Source organism: Telopea speciosissima, chromosome 11, assembly GCF_018873765.1.
Source record: "Telopea speciosissima isolate NSW1024214 ecotype Mountain lineage chromosome 11, Tspe_v1, whole genome shotgun sequence".
In the NCBI taxonomy this organism is placed as follows: Eukaryota; Viridiplantae; Streptophyta; class Magnoliopsida; order Proteales; family Proteaceae; genus Telopea; species Telopea speciosissima.
This window is the reverse complement of record NC_057926.1, coordinates 6,189,229-6,208,059: the sequence shown is the minus strand read 5'-3', so window position 1 is coordinate 6,208,059 and position 18,831 is coordinate 6,189,229. Positions and strand designations below refer to the sequence as shown.

At 39.9% G+C, this 18,831-nt stretch overlaps 1 protein-coding gene across 1 annotated transcript in view; it reads right to left on the bottom strand.

Annotated features, from left to right (window-relative positions):
- Positions 1-18,831, bottom strand: part of LOC122646544 (MOB kinase activator-like 1A) — a 47,728-nt gene that overhangs the window by 18,379 nt on the left and 10,518 nt on the right. The window contains exon 2 of the mRNA XM_043840113.1: positions 15,151-15,199. Within this exon, the coding sequence (XP_043696048.1) occupies positions 15,151-15,199 (49 nt within the window). The remainder of the gene's footprint in view (positions 1-15,150; positions 15,200-18,831) is intronic.

The following is an 18,831-nucleotide window of genomic DNA, read 5'->3' as shown; positions in this document are numbered from 1 at the left end:
TTCTAGTGAAGATGTGTTTGTGCTTCCATCCCGTGAAGTTCTTCCTCTCTCATCTCCTTTGGATGCTGCCCCATCTCCTATAGCTGTTGTCCAGCCTCCTTTGGCTGCTGCCCCATCTCCTATTGCTACTACCCCATCTCCTATAGCTGCTGTCCAGCCTCCTTTGGCTGCTGCCCCATCTCCTATTGCTACTACCCCATCTCCTATAGCTGCTGTCCAGCCTCCTTTGGCTGCTGCCCCTTCATCCGAAGGGGTTCCTTTACGGGGGGAGCTCGTAGAAAATAATGGTGGTAATGTTCCTAGTCAGGGGGAGTTGACTCCAGTTCAGAGAACCATTAGTGAATTTCATAAGAGAATTGACAATGCCAACATCATCACCTATAAAAAGGGATGTTCCAAAAGAGGGTAGCTTCAATCCACTATAGCACCAATACCTATCCAGTTGCTGACTCAGGATCCAGATCCTTCTCCTCCTAGTAAGACCTCTTCTTCTGACCTACCTATTGCTCCTAGGACTTTCACCCAACATCCCATTTCTCGCTTTGTTTCTTATAGTTCTCTTTCTCCATCTTTTCGTGCATTTATGTCCTCGATTTCTTTTGTTTCCATTCCTAAAAATTGGCAGGAAGCTTATGTAGATGGAAAGTGGAAGGTAGCAATGTTGGAAGAAATGAGAGCATTGAAAAAAAATAATACTTGGGATCTTACAGATCTTTCTCCGGGGAAAAAACCAGTGGAATGTAAATGGGTGTTTGTGGTCAAACAGAAGGTTGATGGCACTATGGGTCGGTATAAGGCACGTCTGGTTGCAAGAGGCTTCACTCAGACATATGAGATTGACTACCGGGAGACCTTTGCTCCTATTACAAAGTTGAATACAGTTTCGGTTTTGCTATCTGATGCAGATTCATCACCAAATAGGGCTTGTTTCATTGGGAATAAGTCTAAGGTTGGGTTACATACATGTTGGGCCTTTGATCCCATGGGTTTCTAATGTAATAGGCCACTTTTATGGGCCTAAAATATGAGTAAATAGGTTGCATACGGGATTAGCTCCCATACTTAGTTTTATTTCCATACTTACCTTTTTAGTTGGTGTTTTAAATTGAACCGGTTCAACCAATGGTTCAATTTAAGTGATTTTATTAGCTTTTCTTTGAGTTGGTTAGTTGGCTGGATTAGGACTCTATTTTGAGTCTATTTCAGTTTCCTAGTCAATTTAAACTAGCTAATAGGTTAGGGATAGGATTATGCCTTTCCTTTTTAGTGTCTAAGTCTATTTTTGAGTCTTCTATATAAGTTTGTGAGGGAGGCCAGCATTGAATACGAATTTTGATTAATAAAAACTCAGTTTTATGCTTACTGCCTTTGTTGCTGCCTTTGCTTCATCGTGAGTGTGCCTTGTGAGTAATATCAAGGTGAAGGGATTGGTGGATCTCCAATCGACTCCTTACATTGTGAAGATCGGGAGGACTGCTACTTATCTCCTTGCATCTTGTAGATTGGGAGGCCCCATTGTTTATCTTCAAAGCTACTGCCATTGAAGATCTCTTCAAATCCAGTAAGTTTGAATCTGAACTTTGTTTAAACCACCTTCTTCTCACTCCTACCCTAACTAGGATTCCTCCATAACTTCAAATCTGTCCATTAGTTTCAAACCAAACTTTCAGCATACATCCCTTACATCATTATTGACACCCGATCCAAATTTCATCAAACCCCCACCACCCTAAACCCTAGAATCCCCTACTCCTACTTCCATTAGGTATTGTCTCCAATAACCTTATCTTGCTGTCCAACTCATCTAACCTACTTCCATTCACTCAAACATCATAAAACCTATACCATTAGACTTCCCTACACCTGCCTATCATTACCATAAAGGGAACCCTAACCTAAACCTAACTTAACCATAATTTTGACTTAAAATTCAATTCTACCCAAAATTGTAGAATTTCAAAACTCATCCAAACCCTAACCTTTTTATACCATAATAGCCCTCTAGACCTGCCCATTAATACCCTATAAACTCCTTTCCCAATATCCAACCCTAATCCTAGTTTTATCCTAAACAGCCCACATCTGTAAACAGTTACAGAATTCTTATCTTACCTGGCTCCTATTAGGCCTTGCCTATATAGGACTACATTACTATCTTGTGCAGTTAATCTTGGACGGGATCTACAACAGCTGGATGTGAAGAATGCCTTCCTAAATGGAGAACTTGGTGAAGAGGTGTACATGGATATTCCACTAGGGTTTTCTCATGACAGTAATCAAGGTAAAGTGTGCAAGTTGAAGTGAGCACTTTACGGGCTGAAGCAGTCACCTAGAGCTTGGTTTGGTCGGTTTCTCAAGGCCAGGATTTCTGTAGGCTATAAGCAGAGTAATGTTGATCACACTCTCTTTATAAAAAAGGTTGGTGGAAAACTCATTGTTCTTATAGTCTATGTTTATGACATTGTTGTTACTAGCAACGATGGTGATGAGATCAGCCGGTTGAAGAAGTTTCTTGGGCAGAAGTTTGAGATTAAAGATCTAGGGAAGCTACGGTATTTTCTTGGGATTGAGGTTGCCAGATCTTCTAAAGGCATCTTTCTCTCCCAAAGGAAGTATGTCCTAGATTTGTTGGCTGAAACTGGTCTGTTAGGATGTCACCCTTTAGATACACCTATGGAGGCTACTGTCCGTCTCAAAGAAAAGGAGGGTGAACCTGTTGATAAAGGCCGGTACCAAAGACTAGTGGAGAAGCTGATTTATCTCTCACACACACATCCTGACATTGTTGTTGCTGTGAGTACTGTGAGTCAGTTTATGCATAACCCCTATTCTTCTTATATGGAGGTTGTTCTTCGGATTCTTCACTACTTGAAGTCAGCCCCTGGAAAAGGCATTCTTCTGTCTCCTCATAGTCACCTACAGATAGAACCATATACCGATGCTGATTGGGCTGGTTCTACGGATCGAAAGTCTATCTCAGGGTATTATTCTTTTGTAGGTGGCAATCTTGTCACTTGGCGTAGCAAGAAGCAGAATGTGGTGGCTCGTTCTAGTGCCGAAGCAGAGTTTCGTGCTATGGCAAATGGCATTTGTGAGTTACTTTGGCTGAAAGGCTTGCTACAAGACCTTAGTGTTCCTGTTCATCTTCCTATGATGTTGTACTGTGACAACAAGGCTGCAATTAGCATTGCACACAACCCGGTACAGCATGATCACACTAAGCATGTTGAAGTGGACAAGTATTTCATAAAAGACAAATTGGAACAAGGGTTGATTTGCGTTCCCTTTGTGAAGTCTACTGATCATATTGCTGATATTTTCACCAAGGGATTGTTTGGAAAATTGTTCCGTCCTAATTTAGTCAAGTTGGGCATGATTGACGTATTTGCACCAACTTGAGGGGGAGTGTTGAATTACGTATACCAGAATACCGTGGGAATATTCTGGTCATTTTAGAGTTGTATTTTACTTTATCTGTACCTCCTAGTTAAGTCAGCTATACTAGGGGAATTTTTGGTCATTAGTTTGTAATCCTTTTATTATAAATACAAGGCTTGGTTGATCATATTGATCGCTCAAGCAATTATTCTCTGATTCAGATCTGCTAACAAATTGACATGTAAAAAATTTTACATGTTGAAAAGTGTTCCAATGTTTGCTTTTTTATGGAAAAAAGCATTGAAAAAATTTTCAACATATAAAATTTTACATTTACGACGTAAAATTTACACTAAAACAAACGTTCAAGAAAAATTCCCAGTACATCTAATGAGATACCATAGCAAGGTAACTGAATATTATCAGCTCATGAACCACCAAGAAAGTAAAGGATTATATAACCAAATACAACACGCATTAAATAAAATGTTCTCATATAAAAATGGCATAAAGAGAATTAATTATATTGCTACACAGCTGCATAATTATTCCCTCTTCCCTCCCAGTACATCAAATGAGATACCATAGAAAGTTAACTGAATTATATCAGCTAATGGACAACCGAGAAAGCTAACTGAATATATCAGCTCATACACCTAATATGCCAGGTTTCGAAATAAAATGCTCCTCCTATACCGAAGGTGTAAATAGGACTCATTATATCAACAAAAAAAAGGGGCAAAATTTTCAAGTTCGCTTCTCATATAAATAGCCAAAGAAGAAGAGAGTCCCGATGCACGAGGCTCCCGCTACTACAGGGTCTGGGAGGGGCAAATGTATGCAGCAGCCTTAACCCCCGCTTCACGGAGAGGCTGTTTTCATGCCTACAAAATTATTCCCTTTCTCCAAAGAAATGCTCCCAATACATCTAATGAGATACCATAGACTACAAGAGAAATATGTAGAAACCGACTGACCCTTAAATAGTGTCTTCATTGGCATACCTAGACTAGACTTTTGGGTCCTATTCAAACCCATAAATTCAATTAGAGCATCAGTGACCCTTCTTACAAGTTACAACATGCATGAGAGGATTGTGCCTTAGTTGATGTAGATACATTTATTAGAAAAAGAGCCAGTTTCCAATCACCCAAAAAGGACATTGTACATGACAAATAATGCCAAACAGTTGCAGTGTGGCTGTTGACTTCTTGCAAGTTTAGTTTCTTTATTGTTTTTCTTTTTTCCTCTTAATGCGCAAAACAGTTGCAGGGTGGCTGTTGACTTCTTGCAAGTTTAATTTCTTTATTGTTTTTCTTTTTTCCTCCTAATGCGCAAAACAGTTGCAGGGTGGCTGTTGACTACTTGCAAGTTTAATTTCTTTATTGTTTTTCTTTTTTCTCTTTGATTTTCTTGTGTGGTGTGTTGCGGAGGTCCCTTACAGCGCCTGGGCATATATATATACACACATATATATGTGCAAAGTGACTCATTCAGGAAGAAAAAGAGTGGATTGGGAAGTCTAAGGTTAAGGTAAAATAGACAAGCGCAAAATACGTGCCTTTGACACGAAAAATCAGGTTGTTCGGGTTTCGGGAAAGGATGGTAAGGAGTATTCTGCCCTTTTCTTTCGTGCTAATTGAGATTTGAGAACCGCACTCAGGCTCTGACCTTTATGCAGTAAAAGCGCTACCCGTTAATAGCAGCGACCGCAAGCGGATTGGGAGTTTTCAGAAAAAAGAAAGACGAAGCTTCGACCCATCCATAATCTACTAATCTAATCCCAACGTCTTTGATCCTGACAAGCTTTTCTCACACTGTTGTGTTGTCCCGTTGTAGAGGCACTAGTTCCCTTCGTCATCCTGCAAGATATTTTCAACCCTGGCCCAAAATTTCTGGTGGATCGCCCGACATGTGCTGCAGTTGCTTCAGCAGCATACAGAGAAAATGCCACTCGAACCCAGAGCTAGCTGTTCTCCCGGAAATGCATTGAGGCGCAGCAATTGACTGTAGTAGCATATAAACAAGGCATAGGTTGATCCAGTCGATTCCGATCCTCTTCTTTCAGGCTTGGTCGAAGCATTCGGGCACTTAGGGAGTTAATTCTTGCCCCTTAGAGTAACCACGCAACGGCCCTACTAACTAAAAGATATCAGTGATTTCTTATCCTTCCTTCACTGCGGATGGCAGACTTTTCTCTCCTCTTTGATTTTCTTGTGTAGTGTGTTGCAGAGGTCGCTTACCGCGCCAGGGCCTCTATAGGTATATTTAGAACTTATAACCTTCTTTTGATTGCCCCTTGTTTTACTCCCAAAAGTTCTTTAAGTCGGGTAAAAAAGGGTTCAAAATAATTTGAAAGTGACTTCTCAATATTTCATTATCAAAAGTTTTGTATTTACATATTTTTTGAGTACATATGTGAAATGACAGCATTTATCATTGTTGGGGGAAAAAAAGTATGTTATACTAAAAGGGAAAAAAGTAAGGTTACAAATTATTTGACACTCCAGCAACCTTATTATAGGTTATTAGGGTAGATACACCGGGATCATCTAGAAGATCTCAACAAGAGTATGCAGAATCTGTTGAGCTTACCTTTTCTGACGTCAAATTTCAGATTGCTGTCCATGAAAGGAAAGCAAATTTTCTATTAATAAAGTTAATTTAAAAAGAACTCATACCTGGTTTCAGAAGACTGCACCGCCGATTCAAACTCCTTGGTGCACTCGAACTTCACCCACCGCAAGTTCTCCAGAGGCTTGCAAGAGTTTTGCCATCCACTTGACTATTGGAATTGTGTATTATCTGAGTGGACCCATTGCAAATCCAAATAGGGTTTCCGAACCCTGGGATCGCCAGCAATTTGGAGCTTCTATCCATATTTTAACCATGGTTGTCAATAGTGAGATTCTCCAACAGCTGAACTCCTATAAAGGTAAAACTGATAGAAAAATTGACACCCACACTGAAAGTGTTGATACCCTCACCGCAGCTCACTTCCATACTATGATGACATCCATGCAAGCTTCTATTCACCAAATGTTAGCTTTTGATAAAAGAAAGAATCCCATGCAATTTGGGGATTCTTCGAACTCCATCCCAAAGGGTCCGCCTCATGGTACACCACCACCACCACCACCATATGGAGTTGGTCGATATGATGATTATGGAGCTGAAAGAGGAGCCAAGCTAGACGTCTTCGATTATTATGGGGATAACAACCTAAAGCAATATCATGAGTTCTTAACTGGGCTCACAGTTTGTAGATCTTTTTCAGATGGTACGGGTTGGTTGAGGCCCAAAAGATCTTCTTTGCAGAGGCTAAGCTGAAGGGCACGGCTAGAGTCTGATGGATCAAGCACCAGCAACAGAATTGGACTCTCAAGGCATTGAGTTAGTCCCTACTTGGGCTGAGATTGAATGCAAGGAACTAGAACTCGTCTCGAGTACACGTTTCAACCAGCCAAAATAGCGAGTTGGGGTAATTTTTTTTCCCCAACTCGATGTCTGGTTTTGATGGGTTTTAGACCTATTTTGGGACTGAAACTTGGTACTCAGCCTATTTTAGGCCATTTAAACACAATGGAACTATCAGATTTTGCAAAAACAAAGTTCAAATAGGAGTTTTACTTCGAACCCTAGGTTGGTAGGCAACGACGTACTAATAGGCCCTATTCTACACCTAATTTTGTAATTAAAAGCAATCAAATCATACAATTGATATAAAACAACTTAAATAAACATTACAAATGTTAAAGTGTACAAGACATCAATCTGTATAATATGTTACATCTATCATCCCATAAAATGTGATCGAATCACTCATTTAGAACAATTCGGTCCACATATTCTGCCATGTCATAATGTAGTTGTAGTGTTGCACATAGTTTGCCACAGAACTCATACAGGTGTTGTCATCAACATATTCCAAGTCCCTTATCTTAGGGTATAGAAGAGCCAGTTGCCATGAGGCGTGAGAACAACTGCTACTGTCACACTGAGGCATGTATAGGTGTGGCTGGTTTGAGAATGGGAATATGTCCACAAAACCTAACCCAGTGCTTTGATTGTCAAACTCAAGTGCTGACTGCCCAAATTGACCATAGCCACTATATTCGGAACCAGTCCTGGCCATAATCATAGTCATGATGAGGCTGAGATGAATGCCACGACTGACGCTCACTACTAGCATCTATACTCATGCTTCCGAAACTTGCAAACATGGTCTTCATACTCATGTCATCATCCTGAGCCTGTGACTGTTTTGCAACCCTTTCGTCTCTTGTACGTAGTGGAGACACCATGGTCTCGATCCTGTGTGACATGCGTAAACTGAGACTCACCTCACCGCCTACATCCCCAGCTCATACTGGTACTGCTCGCGCATCCCCTCATGACGATCATCATAATAACCACCACTCCGCATGCCACCACCACCATCATGCAAATCCTTCAATTTTGTAGCTGAATGTAGTCTTCGGCAGGTTGTACGTTGAAATCCAGGTGCAAAATGAGGCAGCAGCAGCTCACAAGGGGAAAACTGGCAGTCTTAGTAGAACTCGACAGAGAACTCGCGAGATCTGTCGAGTTCTGGAAATCTTTAAAGAAAAAAGGGTCGAAATCTAGGTCGGGTTGAGATCTCGACTCAACCAAGATTTTGCCCAAGATGATGCATTTTCTCAACTCGTGTAGCATCTCATCTCGACAAATTCAAAAAGCGAGAAACTCATCGAGATCTCGCAAGTTCTTCCATAATTGAGTAAAGCCATGAACTGGAGATTCCTGCCTACCTAACACCAAGGTACTAAAACTCGGAACTCGGTACCAACTCGGTCCCTTGAAAAACCGAGTCGAGTCAAGATCTCAGTGAGATCTCGCCGAGTTGGTGCATTTTTTTTTTTTTTCCAACTCGAAGCCTCAACTTGGTGGGTTTTAGACCTAGTTTGGGTCTGAAACTTGGTATTCAGCCTATTTTAGGCCATTTAAATACAATGGCACTATCAGATTTTGCAAAAACAAAGTCCAAATAGGAGTTATGTACCAGTCAAACTTAATTTGGTGTGCACGAATGCTGTCAAAATCGCTCTGAATGAAAATATTTTCTTGGACATCAAAACAAATGAATATTTTACTACACTTTTGGTTTTTAGCAATGTTTTACCATATTAAGATTTATGAAATTTTTAGATTTGAGAAAAACCCCAGCATTAGAAAGTTGAAAATTGCACCTACCGCCGAAAATCCAATTTTTGTTCTTGAACTGGGGGGTTGACTTTTTTTCCTTTTGGAATTTGATTTTTTAACTATTTTTATTGGATTCAAATAGGGGGGTATTTGCTTATTTATGAATAATATCTTAAGTAAATGAAATCATTTACTTAAATGATATTAGGCATAAATAAGTGTCTGCCTTAGTGCCTGACCTAAATAAGTGTCTGTATACCAAGGTTTGCATAGATAGGTGTCTATATACCAAGATTTTCCACAAAGATCTCGAGATCTGGCACTCATATAAAGGAGTATGGGTCGAAATTCTCGAGATCTCGAGATCTCGGTCGAGTTGTTGCACTTTTGCAACTCGTATGCCAACTCGTCTCGGTTTCTCAAAAAACCGAGAAACTCGCCGAGATCTCGCGAGTTCTCTAACTATGCCTAATACAAGCAAAGTAAATTCAAAAAGCGAGAAACTCATCGAGATCTCGCAAGTTCTTCCATGATTGAGTGAAGCCATGAACCATAGATTCCTGCCTACCTAATACAAGCAGAGTATACACCTCATGTTTGCACAATTGAGACAAGAACGCATGACAGTTGAGTATGTAGCCAGATTCTACTATTTCGCCACTCCATCTGATTTTGAGTGGGATGAAGAGGTATTGGTGGCAGTGTGGCACAATTCTACAATGGTTTGAACTCTCAGATCAATAATAGACTAGAATCCAGTCGTCTGCTTAAAATGGAGGACGATGAACAAGTGGCATACTAGGTAGAAGAAAGTCTGAACCGGCCATACCCTCGGAAGAATTTTAAAGATACTTTCTCCAAGGATGATAATCTTTATCGACAACAATCTTCTCCATAGGGTAAGTCATTTAGCAGGCCACAGGTTTGCGGTTCATCGATGGCACCTTCGAGGCTAAACCGTGTTTATTCTCCACCTTGGCATGGTTCCAATAGACCTCCTATGAAGCCATGGGCTGAGCTACAGGACTTCTCATGCAAAGGGTACGGACACTTTTCTGCTTAGTGTCCTAATTGTCTGGTTGCTTTCGCTGCTAAGGAAAATTTTATGGCTATTGTTTCGGATGAGAGACGGAGAACAACCTAGAACTTGTAGAGTCAGAGCACAATCGTGAAATTAGTAAAGCCAACGATAGCGATAATAATGGAGAACCGTAACATTGTTACATTCTTTGTCCATTTTTTGACTATATACAGTTTCTGACAAGAATGATGGGTGTCGAAATGATATTTTCCAGACCAAAGTGAGATGCACAATAGCCTGTGCACCATGATAATAATCCACGGTGGTACTTACACCAATGCCATCTCTGAAGACACAGTTTCGCAAACTCGGTTAAAAGACAACGTCGTATCCTAACCCCTACAAAGTTGCATGGGTGAACAACATTAATCTTCAGATCAACGATCAAAGTTTGCTCACGTATTCTATTGACGGGTTGGTCGATAAAGTGCAATGTGATATCCTACCCTTAATGGTGTGTCACATCCTCTTAGGGTGTCTGTGGTTGTTTGATAAGAAGACTCAACATTGTGGTTATGCGAACACTTACTCCTTCAAACACGGTGGACTCGAAATGAAGTTACTGCTAGCCATAGTTATCAAGGCGGCAAGGCGACCAAGGCGGTGGAGAGGGTCCAAAATCTAGACAACACCAACAAGGCGGACCAAGGCATCCAAGGCGCCTGCCTAGGTGCCCAAGGAGACCAAATTGCCAAGGTGCCTAGGCGACGCCCTGATAACTATGCTCTCAGCTAAGGATCTTCTGGCAATCAAGCTTCAACTGATAGTAGGATCTTTTCTCCTCTACTATGGTTAGTCAGATGGTCTCCTCGGTCCTTATCCAAACTCGACAAAGTCAAGTTCTTTTTAGAGGAAGAGAATTGATGCAGTAGCACTCAACTGGTTGGACTAGCATAACCGAGTTTGGAACCCAAACCTAGATGAAACTAGTTCAACCCGGCTTTTTGGTCTAATAAGGGTTGTGTTAGGCATGTGGCATCATAATAGTGTCAGTAAACATGATTGAAGAGTTGTCATTGTTGGAAACATTCTGTTAATAGAGAATGGAAAGGATCAAAGTGAAGAGGCCCAGACAGAGTACGCAAAACAATTTCATAACTCTGTTTTTGCACTAACATCATTTTCGTGTTATTTTTTAGTCATCTTAGAGGTCGAATCTGTTGAAGCTCAAACACAAATATTGTAGCCCTTCAAAGCCTCTTTCCATTGGCTTTGGAATCAGGTTAATCGGAATTTGTAAGAGGGAGATATGACTTGAACATTATTTGTTGCACAGATTTTCCAGAATTCCTGTTTTGCATATGGTGTGACTTTAAGGGCATTTCGAGGTAGCTTAATAGCATATTCTAGAGTAGCTCAAAACATGAAAGATGTAGGTCTTCCAGTCCTCTTTCAGGTGGGTGCTCTTGTATCATTGAGTTGAGTATCGAGAAAATACGAAGATGGGTGTGCATTTCGGGTAGACCTTACCTTGTGGTTGTGATTTGTGAATACTTGTGGTTGAGAGCCAACGTGTGCTACACGACTATGTGATAACTGCACGTTAAAATTACAGTCAGCAGTCATGGAGTTTGAGTAGGCAGTTGGCAATGTGATCAATTGGGCAATTAAAAGGAATATTTTTTTTAATACACTTATTCAACCCCCCCCCCTCTCAATGTGAAGCCAAGTTCAACAAGTTGGAAGTAGTGTCGTTAATCTAGATGTCTTTTATTGATGTTTTGAGTTGGTTTGCAAGTTATTTTTAGTCTTAAGAGTCTAGTTACAGTGGGTGCTTGATAGAGAGGGTAGGTACTCCCTTACAGTAGATCTCCTGTATCATTGAGTTGAGTATTGAACATATGTGAAGCACATTTAGGGTATTGCTCTTTGGATGTAATCTTATTGCCAGACCAAATAAAATCATTTTGTGGATGGATGCTTGTGGATTGTATATGCGGATATATGAAGTGTCTTTTCTGCAGGATGGATATGCACACCGGGTAGACCGTAGACCTTGCCATGTGATTGTTAATACCTGTAGTCAAGAGGCAAGGTGTGCTACACGACTATGTGATAACTGCAGGTAAAAATCACAGTGAGGGGTCATGGAGTTTGAGTAGACAGTTGGCAATGTGATCAGTTGGGCAATTAAAAGGAATATTTTTTTAAAGAGCAAATTACATGCACCCCACCTGTAGTTTGAAACAATATCAAAACACCCCCCTAGTTTCACCTTTTACAAAAAAAAACCCTAATGGTTCACAGTGTTAGAGAACTGTTAGTTTTGAAAGCAAAAAAGACAACTTTACCCTTTATACTTCAGTGACCTACCTTAATTACCATTTTACCCTCCATGACCTTCTTCTCCCCCAAAACGAAAATTCTCTAAATCGATTTAGGGTTTTACCTTCACACCATCTCTGGCGAAGGTTGCAAAGACAATACATCTCCGGTGGACATCCCCTAGCCCAGTCACCCTCCGGCGAAGGTTAGTTTCTCCATCTCCTCTCTTTCTCTATATGTTATTGTGAAATTCAAACACCTGAACCATTAAACCTTCCCTGCTATTCCAGCAACTCACACCTCCGAACAGACACCCTTGTAACCATTCCCACCCCTGCTTTTCATTGTCATTCTCTTTCAACTTATATAACAGAAATTTGAAGGTTCTTGAAGAATTCTTCCCAATATTCTTCAAGAACCTTGCAACCAAAAACAGTTCCCCATTTGATTCAACCAGGTAGCTTATATACCCATCACCGCAATCGATTGAGTCGTCATTATAATAAAGGTCATATTGTGGTGACGCACCTCCACCCATGAAGGTGTGTTTTTGAGTATTCATATCAAAAACCCTAACTCTCTTTAACAGACCAAGTGCATAATCTTCTCCACCACCAGAAAATATGATGTCTCCATCATCAAAGGAAAACTCAGATCTGCTCTTTTATGGTCCAATAGACCATGACCTGTCTCTAGATTTACAAAAGAATAGCTCCCTTGATGCTATGTGGGAAACCACCATCCAATCTTTACTGGTCTTACGATTGGAAGACAAGATCGCATTAAGAATAGATTTCGGGGGTTCAAGAATGAAAGGTGGAAGTTGAATTCTGGCTTTTGTGAATGGATTTAATAAGAAACAATGGCCATCCAATGCATCAGAAAACATAAACAACCATCCTTTTGTAGAACCACAACACAAACTCATAATAATCTGAGGTATTCTTACCTGGTGAATCATATTTTCAGGGATATTGAAAATACTATCTTCCCCATTTTGTGTATCATGGGATGAGAAGAATAACCATGGTATGAGCTGCCAAATGTCGTCGAAGATAGCCAGAGAGGACAGTGGAGCAGTGCTCGGTTTGGGGATTTATAGCAGCGGCAACACCTTCTTCAATTTCCTCTCTTCAATAGCAGCAGTAGCAGCACCGGCAAGCACTGACGATGATTTATAGCAGCAGCAGCAGCACCGGTGTTGATTCTCCTCTTCGCAGTTTGCCAGAGAAGGGAAGATGGGTTTGGGCTGGTTATGTCACATAAGGGTAAAATGGTCCATGGGATAAATTGAAGGATAATATAGGGTTTTTCAAAAGCTTAACTACAACTAACAGTTTAAACTTGACGGTAAGGGCTAATTTGTAAGCCTCCTAATTATCCAGGGGGATGCACGTAAAAGGTGAAACTAGGAGGGGTGTTTTGATATTGTTTCAAACTACAGGAGGGGTGCATGTAATTTGCTCTTTTTTACATACACTTATTCAACCCCCCCCCTCTCAATGTGAAGCCAAGTTCAACAAGTTGGAAGTAGTGTAGTTAATCTAGAAGTCTTTTATTGATGTTTTGAGTTGGTTTGCAAGTTATTTTTAGTCTTAAGAGTCTAATTACAGTGGGTGCTTGATAGAGGGGGTAGGTACTCCCTTACAGGGGATCTCTTGTATCATTGAGTTGAGTATTGAGCAAATGCGAAGCACATTTAGGGCATTGCTCTTTGGATGTAGCCTTATTGCCAGACCAAATAAAATCATATTGCGGGTGGTTGCTTGTGGATTGTATATATGGATATATGGAGTGCCTTTTCTGCAGGATGGGTGTGCACACTGGGTAGACCTTGTTATGTGGTTGTGAATACCTGTGGTTGAGAGGCAACGTGTGCAATACGACTAGGTGATAATTGTAGGGTCAAATTACAGTCGGCACTCATCGAGTTTGAGTAGACAATTGGCAATGTGATCAGTTGGGCAATTAAAAGGAATATTTTTTTAAATACACTTATTCAAACCCCTCCCCACTCACAGTGTCAAGCCAAGTTCAACAGATTTGAAGTAGTTTAGTTAGTCTTGATGTCTTTTATTGATGTTTTGAGTTAAATTGCAAGTTATTTTCAGTCTTAAGTCTAGTTACAATGGGTGCTAGATAGAGGAGGTGGGTAATCCCTTACAGTGAGTGGTATAAAAACCAGGAGTGGGTGTTGAGTTAGGTATCGAGCAAATATGAAGCCCATTTACGGCATTGCTCTGTGGATGTAGTTTTATTGCCGAAACATGTAAAAATCATGTGGTGGGTGGTTGCTTGTGGATCGTATATGTGGATATATGGAGTGCCTTTTCTGTAGGATGGGTGTGCACACCGGGTAGACCGTAGACCCTGCCATGTGATTGTTAATACCTGTGGTCGAGAGGCAAGGTATGCTACACAACTATGTGATAATTGCAGGGTCAAAATTATAGTCAGCAGTCATGGAGTTTGAGTAGACAGTTGGCAGTGTGATCAGTTGGGCAATTAAAAGGAAGATTTTTTTAAATACACTTATTTAACTCCCCCCCTTCTCAGTGTCAAGCGAAATACAACAGGTTGGAAGTTGTTTAGTTAGTCTTGATGTCTTTTATTGATGTTTTGAGTTGAATTGCAAGTTATTTTCAGTCTTAAGAGTCTAGTTCGAAGTCTTGTTTGTTTTTCTATATGATTGCATGTACCCAATGTTGGAGGATAGAAACTGAATAGAAAAGTTGATTGAGTTGCTCTATGTGAGTGTGCGACTGTGATTCCCTATTTCCCCTGTAACTCTGAGGTCCCATCTCAGATTACTCCCCTTCTCTCACCGGCCCTCCACCATCTCTTCACCATCAAACCAATACAGGCATGTGGTTCTGACACACCAAAGATGATACAATTTAAATCCTATTCCATTACTGAAGTATCATACTTTGAACTTTCTCTATGCCTCAAAAGTTACATAATATGGTAAGGAAATACTGTGGACAATGTAGTATCTCAAAAAGAAAAAGGACAAGGAAATGTAAATTTCAATTTTGAACAAAATTTGTCAAGCAAACATACATTAACAGTGATGACAGGCCAGGGAAGAAATTAAGAGATGTGAAGCAAACTATTATTTGATGTACCGACTAACCAGTAACTTTCAATAGTTTCACCATGGAAGTGATAAATTTTAGAGAAGAAATAGTCACGCCATGTAAAAGGACAGCATAAAATCTTAAATAAAATCAACAGCACACCTTACTCCCTGAGGGCGAACTCTTTTTTGGGCGAAATGTTTTCTGGTTCCTGTTTACAGATCAACCAATTGTAAGGCTACCTAGAAATGGGGAAAAAATGCATGAAATATCAATAAAGAACCTCAATTAAAGATCTAATATATGCAAACAACATTAATATACATTCTTGTTTCCTTACTTAACAGCTCGAGCTTTCAGGATAAGCAGTTAAGCAGTTTGTTAAAGTGTGGTCCCATAGGAGTCTTGGACCCTATTGGACCCACTAGTATGGTTGTATGTAGCTGGCAGTATTAGCAGTAGACTGAACTACAATAGGAGGTCTGTCTCTGTAGTGAGTATGCTGTAGTAGTTAGGTTAGGTTGGGTCTTCTTAGGAAGTAGTTTCCTATGATTACTATGTTTCGGAAATAGAATCATAAAAGCTGTGCCTTAACCAGCCCCATGGACCTTGTGGAAGCCATGACATAGGGCCGCTTCAAGCGTGAAAAAGACAGAGACACAACAAGCATTACTCCAACTCATCAATGCAATTTTAGACAAGGCTATATCGACTGAAAACTAGATTCAGACAAAGACATTTCGACTGAGAATCACATCTTATTCGCTCTGCAAAACGGACAAGTCTCTGATTCTCCTCTTTGTAATTTGCATATTATAAATAAAAGCATCAGTCATCTCCCTCCCTCCCTCCCTCAATCTATTAATCTATCTACTTTGATCTCTGGTTGATTGGTTATCATGCTGCCTTATTGGTATTTCAGGCCCTAGTTTTTTTTATAAAATGATAATAAACTAGGGGGCCATACTATCCGATATAAGTTTTTCATGGAGGATTGGCATATTGAAACAATTGGCATCATTGAAGAAAGCTTTCCAGACTTGGAGCAGTTGTTTTAGTCCTCGATTTATTCACATTAAGCCAGCATCTCCCACTTATATTTCATAGAGTTATTCACACTACCAAGTATAACAATCGATCTCAGGTTGCAGCCAATTTCTCCAAGTGGATTTTTCACACTTGATCTCCATACATATCATACGGTACTCTGTTTGTGGTTGGTTTTCAGAAATTGAGTTCTGAAATTACTGGTTATCTGTCCAGCAAAGTTCAGATTTTGTGTGATTATTTCCCTCCAAGGACATCTACTTTGATCCAGTTTTGGGGTCCATTTGGGCTGTGGTATTTTTCCAATCAGAAATCTCCATCTCAGGCTGGTAATACCCTGTTTTTTGCCTCTTTTTCTATAGATGAATATCTGCAATTATTCATGATCTGTTTTACAGATTGATCTGAAATTTTTAGGGTATTCTCTGGTTATTGTAAGTCGTTTGACTCCATTGTGGTGGTTTCTGACACCACCTCTTGTGGCACTTATATTCACCTAATTCTGGGCTGCCGCAAGGGTTACTTCCCTTCGTTGTTACTGCTGGTTGTTGAAGACCTTCTCAATTCAAGTGATACTTTGAGGAGGTGTGTCTCCTCTCATTATGCTAAATCATAGCAGGTGTAACTACTTCTTCAGTTTGATTTGTGCATGATGAATGACCCCAAGACTCCTCTGGATACTGTTAATGTTCAAATCACCACCATCAAACTCAATGGTATTGGGAATTATCTCTAATGGGCTCAGGCCGTTAAGGTCTATATTAATGCCAAGGGCAAACTGAAATATATTCAGTCTGATCCTCCTGCTGACTCTAAGGAACCCTCTGAAATAAAATCCGATGAAGATTGGATGCGGTAGAATGACACTGTTCTTATCTGGTTATGGAATAGCATGGATCAGTCACTTGCAACCACTGTAATGTTTCATTCCACTACTAAAGGAGTGTGGGAAGATCTGAAAAGAACCTTCTCTCAAGAAAAGAGTAGCTCCCGTGTGTATGATTTATATGATAAATTGTTCTCTCTCAAGCAAGGGGACAAGTCCTTGAATGAATATTTCAACATCTTCACTAGTATAAGAGAGGAACTCAATCTTCATCACCCTCTTTAATTTAATATATTCTATTCATTTTGAGTTGAATTTTCTTGTGGTGAAGAAATATGAGATATTATTCATTAAGTTTGATGGGACCAACTATTGTGTTAACTGTTCAATTTTCAATTCCTTGTGGAAGGCAAAGGATTTAGGGATATATTAATGGCCATGAGCCTCCACCATCTACTTCAAATCCTTCCATATCTTCTGCAATGGCACAATTGAAAATAAATAATGCTAAGACTGTTACTTGGATTCTTAGCACTATTAATTCACATATTGGATATTCACCCAAAAAAATAAAAATTCACATATTGGAATTCCTATGCAAGGATTCTCGACAGCCAAAGAAATGTGGTTGAATCTAGAACGAGTTTATCAGCAGTCGAATTTGGCCAAGAAGTTTCAGATTGAATTAATTAATTTCATATGGTCAGGGAGAGAAGAATTCAAGAGTATCATGCAGGTTTTATGACCTTGTCATCGAATATGAACAGGCTCATATAGGAGTTGATTTGTCTGATTGATGTGTTGCTACTCCACAGAGAGAGGAAGATTATGGACTTTCTCATGAAATTAAGACAAAACTATGAGTTGGTCCATGCTAATATTCTCAATAGGGATACTAAATACTAATGGCTATCTAATTACCTAAAGCTGGGAACAGATCTATAACAACAGGTCTCTCAATAACCCCCCAAAAGAGCGATATCAGCAACCTGATCAAAGGATGATCAGATCTAGATGCAACTCTGATCACAAGGCCTTTTAGATGTATGGAATGGGTCGCCAAAATTAGAAATGAATCTGATGGTTAGATTGGGAAAAATCAAGATGTTAAGAAAATAGAAAGTAAAATAAAAACTAAGGATTAGAAACAACAGAAAACAATATATAAAGTGAAGAAATAGCAAATGTAAACAAAATAAAAATAGGGGAATGAATATAACAACTAAGGAACGAAGTAAGATGCGAGTATAGGAATAGAAACTAGAAGAAAATAAGAAAATAGAAGGAAAGGACACGTTAAGCCTCTCGCAAAACTGTGGAGAAAGAATCCCACCAAAGTTTCCCTACTGCATACTACAATAGAGCAATTCTGAAGCCCACAAAAACAATGCTCTGTCTCTCACAAAACTCACACAAGCTCATGGCTATTCTTTTTTCCTCAAATTGTTGGGCTGGGTATGATCTCGCCCTCTTTATTTATAACTTCAATGAAATAAGCGAAATAGGAAACCCTATGTATGATAAGAAGAATCACTTACAATTTAAGTTTTCCACAAAATAGAACTCTTTTTTTTTTTTTAACACAAACTTTTTTTTTTATAAAAAATTTATTGAGGAATAAAAAGGATGCAAACAAGCCTAAAGACAGACTGAAGGCAAAGAAAGCTAAAGCTTAAACAGGGGACTCAGTCCTAAAACATAATGGCGAGGGCAACAAGCCACTCGCTCACCCAAGAGAAATAATAAAATAAGGCTACAGGGGATCTGTGAGGCACACCGAGGGGGTCCTTATCCTATTCGATCGTCGGGGATCTCAGCATATAAACCAGGCCGATCAAGAGCCACACGGGCCAACAGAGCCTCCTCCTCTGGCGAACAGGGAGATGGAGATTTTTGCAACCCCACTCCTAACTCCTTTTCAACCTGATGTTTTTCTACCGCCGCGTCCACCGCCTTAACACCAAGATTTG